An 11,884-nucleotide genomic window follows, 5' to 3' on the forward strand; every position below is an offset into this window, starting at 1 on the left:
TGTGGTTAATGCATGTTTTGTAATAATAATCCAAATCTACAAAGTAACTAGTAACTAAAGCTGTCAAATAAATGTAGTGGAGTAAAAGTACAATATTTGGATCTAAGATGTAGTGGAGTAGAAGTAAAAGTATTGGATATTGCAAATACTCAAGTACGGCCTACAAATACCTCAAAACTGTACTTGAGTACAGTACTTAAGTAAATGTACTTAGTTACTTGCAGAATGCTGCACGATACAATATATGACCTCTGCATTGTGCACAGTACTTCTGTATAATAGAAATCAATAATCCATTAAAAAAAAACCTACGTACTGACTTACTGAAGAGGGGGGGCTTTCAAACACAGAGCTGCCATCATTAACCCTGGCTCAAACAGAAAAAAGCGTTGTTTTAAACCAACAACGCTGTACTCACCTTGGGTGAAAGAAGAGGTGTTTTTTAATTGGAAAGAGAGTGTGCATGTCCCCATGGTCACTCTCCCACATGCCAGAGAATCACGCAGCACAGACAGTAATAGTCCTTCTCCACTCAGACCCCTGCTAGCTCCTCATTAACCTTGAAAACACAGAACAAGTGTGCCATTGTTCACTTTGTAAAATGATATGCAATTGTCAAAGTTGCATACCTTGTATATCCGAAACGTTTCCTTTTTGTATTGATACGGTATTTAAAAATATATTAAATGGTGAAAATAGCCGATGTACAGTACAAGTTGACGAGTCACAACGTGTCGCATCTCGTTGTGAGCGTGTACAGTTGGGTGCCACCGATATTGTCCCTTATCATTTGACCCATTTAGGCCTGACCTCAACATTTAAAAAAATCCTTCTAAATCCTCCAGTTTTTTTTAAATAAATATTTTCACGATTTTTCAAAAATAGCAGACCTACAAGCTCGTAGCGCGCCACTCGGTGGCGCGCTATGAGCTTGTAGATCTGCTATTTTTCAATAGCTAAATTATAACATAATGTTTAAAACACCAAAAGGGGTTCCCGCCCAAAATGGGTTAACTGTCCTTTTGCGCAGATCACGCAAACCTCAGCAAAAATAAAAGGACAATGTCGATGGCCTCCAACTGTAGATCCGCTGTTTTCACTACTTTTGTGCAACACTTGTTTGATGGCAGATCATTTACAAAAGATATATAATAAAAGATGAAATGTGGAGATACAAGGTTTGCATCTACCGTGTACTTTCAGTGTTGTATAAGTGGACAAATTGCTCCAAATAGAACCAAAAACATTATTCACACTTCACCCTTATCTGGTCTTGTTGGGTAACAGGAACATTTTCTGAGCACCAGGTGCGTTGACTTTGAACCTTGGTTGAAGTGTTTATAATTATTGACGTACTGAAGCTTAAAATGTAGATGCAAAGTGGAATAGGTTCAACATACAGTATAATAAAATAATTTACAGTATTATAAAATATGTAGCCTACTGCATGCTGTGTAGACTATAGTATACATTATCTATCTAGTATCTACGCATCTTTACATGCACCCTAACAACCTGCTATTATGCCATGAAATCAACTCTTTATTAAATCGGTTCATGTAAACCTCACCTCCCATTTCCAATGACACTGATAAGCTGTGATCCTTCTGGTAAGAAAGGGGATTACTGTGAGATATAAGGCCAATGTTTGCCTTGGTGGGGAATTTATAGGCCTTATCTCATTTACTGAAGGATTTGATGCTGTGCTGCTGGTGGTGGTGGTGTACTGTAAGCTCAGTGTACCATGTCCATATTCTCAGCATGTTTGTGATTTTTGTAGATTTACACAGTCTCCTTAATGTTCACAGTTCACACACGCAGTGGTTCTCAAAGGTGGAGCCCTTGAGGGGGTTCTAAATGGGACCCTTAGAGGTCTGGAACTTGAAATTGACCAAAAAAAAAGAACCCCGCACACTGTTTTCACTTAAAGATATTTAATGCAGAAAGTCGCACACTGATGAAGGTGAGTGCACAACTGAAACATATTTTTTGCATCAAATTGTTTCTGTAACTGAAGACAGTCTGTGAGAATCTTGTTTTGTGTTCTCGTGCGTTGGCTGTCTACTCCTACGCAACCGTCTTATCAAGTACTTCTTTTACCAACGTTCAAAGACCATGACCAGATAGGGGCATGGGAATGAGGGCCACAGCTTCAAAATACTCATAACCTGAAATACTGACGTCATGAGTCCTAGTCCATAACACATCAAATACAAGAATACATACACGGTGCCGTACAAGAAATGAATCAAAGAGATTCTGTAAAAGGCAGCACTGGCAACCTGAAAAGTCTTCTGCTTTGATTTAAAAAGAACTGAGGATTCTAGCAGACCTGCAATTTTCTGGGAGTTTCGTTCCAGATATGTAGTGCAGCATAAAAACTAAAAGCTGCTTCTCTGTGTTACAGTAAGTTTTGACTCTGGGGTCAGAAAGCAGACCTGTACCTGAGAGCTATGGATCATAACATAACCCAAGATCAGAAATGTTGATCCTCAGCCAGCCAATGCTTTATAAACCAGCAGTAATATTTTTTACATCAACTCTTTGACAGATAGGAAAGCCAGTGGGAAGATCTGAGAACTTGAGTGATATGATCCACCTTCCTGGTCTTGGGAGACTTGAGCAGCGTTCAGAGTTCTGAACCGACAGCGGCTGTCGAATAGATTTTCTCCTTTTCTCCTCGAGTTAGTCTTACTTGGCCCCCTTTTATTTTTTATATATATAAATGATTTTGCTTCGGTATATCTCCTAGATTATTCTCAATTCTATTTGCTGACGACACCAACATTATGAATTTATTTTTCCTGTTTTTAACCTTTTTTATGTGCGAATAAATACAACCTAAAGTAAAAACCTGAAAACCTTAGTCCTTGTGCTAATTAGTTCCTCCCCACACACATTAAGTGTATTGTCACTGCTGTTGTATATCCTGCCAGTGAGGAGGCACCGGGAGGACGTGTCGTAGAGCCTTCGTCCTACTCCTCCCACCAAACATTCCCTGCTGACAGGTGCCGCCCCAGGCCGTATAGGGATACGTGCAGTGACAAATATCACCCTCCGCACTGGATTCACCATGGTGGATTCACCAATCACCATGGTAGATTGGAAACCACAACCTCCGCGTGGTGGTGGTGGGGGAAAGACTTATTTAGAGAGACACCGTTCCTCTCTGTCTCTCCTTCTCTCTCTATTCTTCTCTCTATTTCTCTCTCCCAACACGGTTCGAGGCAGATGGCCGCCCACCTTAGAGTCGGGTTCTGCTTGACGTTTCTTCCTAAGGGGGAGTTTTTCGTTACCACTGTCGCAAAATTGCTTGCTCTGGGTGGGATCTCTGTCGGTCCTTTGCTCTACATGTAAAGTGTCTTGAGACAACTTTGACACTTGACACAAATTGAATTGAATTACAGAAGAATTTACTGTAGATAAATTAATAGAAACATTTTTCTTCCTTTCCAAATCCAGCTGAGGCATAAGTCTTCTGACTTTGTAATTGTCTTAATGTGGGCGGCTGCTGAAATTCAGGGCTGAGATTTCTGGTTGGGTTGTGTTTTTCTTTTCTTTTTTTTTACATTACCGATTGAAGCCGAGTGCTGACTTTTAATCGTTCTTCCTTGGTCTCAAAAGCAATTAACTTAAGTTTTGTCTTTTTTCATCTCATTAAAAAAGGCAAGGTTACCTAGTTTGTAAACATCTGCAGCAGACAGGCTAATCCTGTGGTATTTTGTTATCTCTCCAGCCAGGCGCACTTAGCTTTAGGTCTCTCACTTGTACACTTCTCCCAAAACACTGAAACGCCGTGCAAAGCCACGGCCAGGGAGTCGTGGAAAGAGTAGTCACAAAATAGGTGGAACTGCACCTCAGGTTGCTAAAACCCCCCAGAAGACATAGAGAGAACATGACCTTGGTGTCCTCCGTGGTAGCTACAGGCATGAGGGGAATACATGACCTCTCACATGTGCCTGTCACACATTTTAGTTTTCTGCTGCTCATCTCTCTCTCTCTCTGTGTCTCTTTTTCTCTCACTCTCTTTGTTTTTGCTCCCTCTGATTCTTTGCTTGTTCTTTAGATTTTTCTCTTGGGTTCTGGATCTCTCGGTAGCTGTCTCTCTCTGACACGCACGCACGCACGCACGCACGCACACACGCACGCACGCACGCACGCACGCACGCACGCACGCACGCACGCACCACACACGCACACATGCACGCACCACACACATGCACGTACACACATGCACAGACACATGCACACACACGTGCACACACACACACACACACATGCACGCACGCACGTACACATCACTTTGACATTTCGCAGCTCTCTGCATCTTCACTCTCTCTCGCTTTCTCGTTCTCTCTCCCCAGTGGCGGTCGACTATCTACAGTACGTGTCAGCTGCTCTTTCATGTCTTGCGACACACTGACCCCGTTTGACCCGCTGTCTTTCTTCTCCGTCGGTGACCTCTCTGTGGCACTTCTTCCCTCCCCTTGCTCCCTTGCTCCCTCCCTCCTTCCCTCGCACGTCGCTCCTCTTTGATGTTGTGCTCCTGTTTAAAGATTTCCCCGTCGATTGTTGTTTCAACACCAATCTGCTTGACATTCTCTCAAATACCTCTTCGTTCATTCTCTCGAACTCTCTCTGGTTCATTCTCTCATGGATTAAAGTTCTCAGTCGCCACGACTGATTTCAGTCTTTTTGATTCCATAGAAGTCAGCATCATGTCTTCTTTGGAGCCATGTTGCACGGTGAAAACATGCTGTCAATGCGTCCCGCATTGAGAGCTTGTAGATCGTCTATATGTTCAGTTATTATTTTTAGAGCGTTTGATGTGGTTAAACTAGCAATTATGTTCTGAAGCATCTTCCATAAAATCTGTAATAGTCTCGGTCGGATATCTCATATGAAAAGGTTAAAGCCTCAATCTGTGACAGCATCCAGGAGACAATATTACCAAAACATCATCATTTTACATTATTGTGTTGATTGTTTATGAATCAGCTCTAGTGTGTGGGGCGACTCCTTTCATGCTGTCTCACAAATCACACATTTAAGACTTGGTCATGCAAACATTTTCAGTCGTGAGATTTTATTTTGCTTTAATCCATGTTCTCTCCTTGACTTGGTCTAAAACCCTCCCTGCTGCGACGACGCTATAAACCAGTGTTTCCCAAACGTTTTAGCCCGTGACCCAGAAGAGAGATCGGACGTTTGCCCGTGAAAATAGCAGCTCTAGAAGCTCACAACGCGGCGCAAAGCGAGCTTGTAGATTACTAGTTGATCGGCCACTTTCACTATTCTTAAACATTTGTTTTCTAATTTATGGAATTTCTTTGATTTCTTCATGAAATTACTGAAACGAATCACTGAATTTTGTTTTTAAATCATGGTGTTTTTAGTTTTTTGGGGGGATGTTATTGAAAATGTTTTGAAATAATAATAATTTAAAAACAATGTTGGAAACAAAACTAATAATAATAAAGGGACCCATAAAAGTGTGTCCGAGACCCACAAATGGGTCCCGACTCGCTGCCTGCAGTGCTATAAACTGTATCGTCGTCAATTCGCCACACAAGGCCAACAACGCAATGTCATATAAAATTACATCTCTAAATCATACTCTGACATACGATGGCGCACTTGTCAAAGGACAAGGTCAAAAAGATCAGTTATTGATTATTATCACATTTTGAAAGGCCAATTTCACGTCGTGTGCGTTACATATCCTATAGCGGACTTCAAGATTAATGTTAATCAACGTTTTACATTTGCATGAGAAACACACTGTCAGACGTGACAAATGAAAGGTGATGATGTTGCATGTTCTGACAATATAGATGTCCATATAATATTTGTCAGTATACTGTAGGCTATGCGTTGGAAAATGAAACCATTTTGCTTTGACTGAGCAATCCTCTCTCTCTCTCTCTCTCTCTCTCTCTCTCTCTCTCTCTCTCTCTCTCTCTCTCTCTCTCTCTCTCCCTCTCTCTCTCGTCCCTCTACAGAAAGCAGACCTGGCTGTAGCTGGTTTCACCATAACCTCAGAGCGAGAGAAGGTCATAGACTTCTCCAAACCGTTCATGTCCCTGGGCATCAGCATCCTTTATCGGGTCCATATGGTAAGCAGGCCAGTGTTGAATTTGACAGGTAGCAAATTTTGATGTTAGTTTAGTCATAGTCTTTTGAATAACATTAGTTTTAGTCACATTTTAGTAATCTGAAACGCTTTAGTGTTAGTCTAGTTTTAGTCGAGTAAATGTCATAAGATTTTAGACTAAAATGTATTTTGGCCGACCTTGATGTCATCATTATAGCTGATTTAACACTTGGTTGCATGCTGAAAGTAGCAGATCTACAAGCTTACAACGCGTCAAAACAAAACAACATGCAGTTAAAAGTTGAAAATTGGAGATACAAGGCTTCTTCCCAACAGCGAATCAGCGATGATATATTTGTGACACAAACACACACACACACACACACACACACACACACACACACATACACACACGATCGAGTGCACATCGTAGGACATATTTAATGATGGTAATCTATGTAATTGTTTAAGCTGTTGACTTATGTACGCACATTAGGGAGGCTGCCACGATGTTTATCGGCGTGCTGCTCCCTGGTGTTAAACAGTGTGAATTTATGTCTGGCACACTGCTCTCACTTCATTAATAGGCCTACTTAACCAATATCTGACTGTATCCCTCGGTGGTGCAAAAAAAGGACTCAATTTTGTTACTTAAAGTATCTATAGAGGGTACTGAGTGGCAAAAACTACTTTTCTGGCCTTGATAGCCCATACAGTACAGTTGGAGGCCATCGATATTGTCCTTTTCTTTTTGCTGAGGTTTGCGTGATCTGCGCAAAAGGACAGTTAACCCATTTTGGGCGGGAACCCCTTTTGGTGTTTTAAACATTGTTATAATTTAGCTATTGAAAAATAGCAGATCTACAAGCTCATAGCGCGCCACCGAGTGGCGCGCTACGAGCTTGTAGGTCTGCTATTTTTGAAAAATCGTGAAAATATTTATTTCAGAAAACTGGAGGATTTAGAAGGATTTTTTAAAATGTTGAGGTCAGGCCTAAATGGGTCAAATGATAAGGGACAATATCGGTGGCACCCAACTGTACATCCAAACAGAAAAGTCCTATCTGATTGCATTAAACGACGTTAAACGACGTTAAACTCACTTTGCCAAGTCACTTTGCCACTCGATTTCCCATTCACGTTATGCATGTGCATACCCTCTATACTGCAATAAAGAAATGGGCTACTCCATTACAAGTAAAAGTATGGAATTCTACATTTATTTGTACAAAAGTACAAAAGTATTGGCATCAAAATGTACTTAAAGCACCAAAAGTAACTCATTATGCATAATCCATTATGCACAATGTCCAATTTCGAGTTTTCGTTTGAAAATAGCAGATCTACAAGCTCACATTGCGACGCATTGTGAGCTTGTAGATCGGCTAATTTCAAATGGCCAAAATCTACATAGGGCTGAAGTTTTTAATATTATGTTTTGTAATAATAAGTAACTAGTAACTAAAGTGTTCAAATAAATGTAGTAGAGTAAAGGTAGGCTACAATATTTCCCTCTGAGATTTAGTGGAGTAGAAGTAAAAGTATTGGATATTGTTTATATATATTGATAAGTTTTGGAAATTGGAAATACTCAAGTAAAGTACAAATACCTCAAAATTGTATACACTACTTAATTAAATGTACTTTGTTACTTTCCACCATAGATATACTGTATATAACAAAGGCTAGATGACTCACCCGCACTGCTGGCCAATGGAGAGGGACGTCGTTACGTGGCGGCCATCTTGCTGTGGTGCAGCATAACATTGTGTCTATGGGCCATGTACCTTGTAAATAACCATAACTTGCTCAATTTGTTTTTTAACGGTTTGGTTTGTTATAAACGTCAGAGATGTCCGCATACGCTTTTATATGACGTTCATATAAAAGTAAAAGTTCATATAAGCATAACATTAAGCAGATAAGCATCAAACCAAAAGTAAAAGTACTTTCAAACATGTTTGAAAATAGCCTATAGAAATAGGGCTGAATGTAGGTTTTATAATAAATTGTAGACATGGTTACATCTCTGCATGATCTCATTGAAATCCTCTTTTGAGTCTGGATTAAGTTTGAAACATAAGACTTTGAAACAAATAAAATAAAATGGTTTTAGTGCACTGGACGAGGCTTAAATGTTCGTCATACGTTAACTTTAGGATATCGTGTGGGGAACGAAATGAACAGAACAGAACATGATACTGCATAAACTAACACAATTCTGGCGGAGGAAAAGCGGAAAACAACACAGATGGTCAAGCCAGAGGGCAAGAATCAACACATTCACAGCCTTTGGAGTGTGCCATAACTTCATGGTTCGGATTCATACATCCTTTTCGCTGGGGTGTGGACACCCCATTTCCTTTCTTTCTTTCCGAGTCCAGCATTGGTCTTTCCCTGCATGGAGTGAGCGGGATCCACCAGCTCCGAGCTGTAGCCTGCCCCCAGGGGCAGACCAGCCTGTGAGAGCCACTCAGATAGTGTTCAATTCAATTAAATTTCAATTCAATCTTTATTTCAGACCCAAGGGAGAACCATATCACAATAAAAACACAATATAATAAAAATACAATACAATAAAAAGACATCCACCATGTTCAGTTGGGAACATATAAGATAATGCACCAATAGTTCCACAGTACTCAGTACTCTCTGGAGACCTGTGTAGTATATAATCTACAGTATCAACATTAAAACATTTAAATAAAATGAACACAAAGGACTTCATTGGGCACTGTTGTAATGGCTATACGGACATGAGGGTGAAATGTGGACGACGCTGTGAAATGTACTGATTAATTAAGATTCACACAAAAAGGGAGGAAAAAGGGAACCAAGTCCTTCCTTTTGCCTTTTTATTGGTTGTAATTTGGGCTGTGCTCCAGCAGACCAGTCAGTCTGTCAGGCGTTGTCAGTCAGTCAGGCGTTGTAAACCTCCACACAGAGCAATAATTAAACGTAACGACAGGGAGCTGTAGCTCCCTGGGAACATTGTTCTGATCATCATTAATCACAGTTCACTTGAGAATCGCATATTTGCTCGTTCATATCGCTCGTGAGAGTGGAAATGTTGTTGTGTCTAACTCTTAACTCTGTGGATCATATATACGGAGCCTTCTGTTGTTTGTTTGTTTGTTGGCTGGTTCATGTATGCTTGTCAACGTGAGCGATGAAAACTGAAAAGTTGCTGTCTCAGAATGCACTGACATGTGTGCGTGCATGTGTGTGTGTGTGTGTGTGTGTGTGTGTGTGTCTCAGGGTCGGAAGCCAGGATACTTCTCCTTTTTGGACCCGTTCTCTCCAGCTGTGTGGCTCTTCATGCTGTTGGCCTACCTGGCTGTCAGCTGTGTGTTGTTCTTAGCCGCCAGGTAATGCATGTACACACGCAAGCACAGCCACGCTCAGTCGCACACGCACCCACCCACACACACACACACACACACACACACACACACACACACACACACACACACACACACACACACACACACACACACACACACACACACACATTTGATATGGGACAAACACCTGTACAATCTACTAATATATTCTTAGTCCTGTTGTCCCATATATTGCTGATTAAAACAGAGGGAGAACACCTTCATGACTTTCAGGGTTAACATTACTCTCTCTCTCACACACACACATGCACACGCACACACACACGCACACACACGCAAGCACGCATGCACGCATGCACGCACGCACGCGCACACGCACGCACACACACAAACGCACACAAAAACACACACACACACACACACACACACACACACACACACACACACACACACACACACACACACACACACACACACACACACACACACACACACGTGCTCTATTGCCCTCGCGCCCATGCTCTGTCTGATTGTTATTCTGTTGAATCAGTGCTCTTTATTGGCAGGTTGAGTGTCTGACAGTGCCAGGGAAACAAACAAGAGCACAGGGGAGAAATCTTTAGCAACAAACAAACAATAAAGCAATCATACAGTCTATATAAAGTGTTAGCTGCCTGCCGGTGCTGCTGCAGCATGCGTATGTCTCCTCTCTCGCCACATTTCCAATTTAAATTCAAGGGCTGTTTGCTGGCAGAGAGTGCACAGCACGACGATGTGTACACTGCCACAGCACACGCTGACGAAATTACATCTGTCCCTTTCTTGTCTGGTTTTTCCCTGCTATTGTTTTATCTGTCTGTCTGTCTGTCTGTCTGTCTGTCTGTCTGTCTGTCTGCCTGTCTGCCTGTCTGTCTGTCTGTCTGTCTGTCTGTCTGTCTGTCTGTCTGTCTGTCTGTCTGTCTGTCTGTCTGTCTGTCTGTCTGTCTAGTATCCTACACATTTAGAACTCCAGATCTCTACACAGCATTACGTGCGCATAAGTGTTGTGAGCTTGTGGATTGGCTACTTTCACTACTTTAAAATGTTTGTATTTTTATAATAATGAAAAAGGAACGGTTTTGGACATACAAGGCATGCAGCAACGATTTGAGTTAAATGAACACTGAGGATTTCTCGGCAGGGTAATAAACGCTTTCTCTGTCTCCATCTCCACCTCTCTCTCTCCCCCCCCCCCCCCCCAGGTTGAGTCCGTACGAGTGGTACAACCCTCACCCGTGTCTGCGGGAGCGCAGGGACATGCTGGAGAACCAGTACACGCTGGGGAACAGCCTGTGGTTCCCCGTGGGAGGCTTCATGCAGCAGGGCTCCGAGATCATGCCCCGCGCCCTGTCAACCAGATGTGTCAGTGGAGTCTGGTGAGTTTCAATTACAATTTAGGCATTTAGCAGACACCCTTAATCCAGAGAGACTTACAGTAAGCAAGAACATCACATGGTAGAAATAGTCGTCAAAGATCATAAGTAAGCTAAGTCCCTAACATCCGTCTAACAGGATATCTGTACACTAAAACAATATTATGAGTGAGTGCTATGTCTACATAAAATGCTAATCTAAGATACATAAGTTTAGCCTTTGCATGTGCCTGTGAGGTTGTCGAGGCTAGGGCAAGTGTTACGGCAAGTGCTAGGGAGGGTGGCTAAGAGGTGGGTTTTCAGACAATGGCGGAAGATTGGGAGTGAGCCTGCAGTTCTGATTGCAATGGGAAGTTCATTCCATAGTTTTGGAGACAGAAGGGAGAAGAGTCTGCAGAGACGGCTTCCGTTACTCGGTCAGCTATTGGAAGGTGTAGTTGGATAAAAGGAGAAAAAATCTGCACACCAATTGATGCTCCCAAAGATTCTTTACTGAATGGTAACGTTGTACGGTGTAGTTGGATACCCTGGGCCTATAGAGGGTATGTACGGTGTAGTTGGATACCCTGGGCCTATAGAGGGTATGTACGGTGTAGTTGGATACCCTGGGCCTATAGAGGGTAACGTTGTACGGTGTAGTTGGATACCCTGGGCCTATAGAGGGTATGTACGGTGTAGTTGGATACCCTGGGCCTATAGAGGGTATGTACGGTGTAGTTGGATACCCTGGGCCTATAGAGGGTAACGTTGTACGGTGTAGTTGGATACCCTGGGCCTATAGAGGGTATGTACGGTGTAGTTGGATACCCTGGGCCTATAGAGGGTATGTACGGTGTAGTTGGATACCCTGGGCCTATAGAGGGTAACGTTGTACGGTGTAGTTGGATACCCTGGGCCTATAGAGGGTATGTACGGTGTAGTTGGATACCCTGGGCCTATAGAGGGTATGTACGGTGTAGTTGGATACCCTGGGCCTATAGAGGGTACGGTGTAGTTGGATACCCTGGGCCTATAGAGGGTACGGTGTAGTTGGA

General features: G+C 42.3%; 1 protein-coding gene across 1 annotated transcript in view; it reads left to right on the forward strand.

Annotated features, from left to right (window-relative positions):
- LOC306937946 (glutamate receptor ionotropic, kainate 5-like) overlaps positions 1–11,884 on the forward strand; it is a gene marked incomplete at its 3' end in the record, with an annotated part of 108,160 nt that overhangs the window by 61,543 nt on the left and 34,733 nt on the right. Inside the window, exons 12-14 of the mRNA XM_079521970.1 lie at positions 6,003–6,116; positions 9,353–9,462; positions 10,680–10,853. Of these exons, the coding sequence (XP_079378096.1) occupies positions 6,003–6,116; positions 9,353–9,462; positions 10,680–10,853 (398 nt within the window). The remainder of the gene's footprint in view (positions 1–6,002; positions 6,117–9,352; positions 9,463–10,679; positions 10,854–11,884) is intronic.

The sequence above is a fragment of the Electrona antarctica genome (assembly GCF_951216825.1).
Source record: "Electrona antarctica genome assembly, chromosome: 15".
Classification (NCBI taxonomy): Eukaryota; Metazoa; Chordata; class Actinopteri; order Myctophiformes; family Myctophidae; genus Electrona; species Electrona antarctica.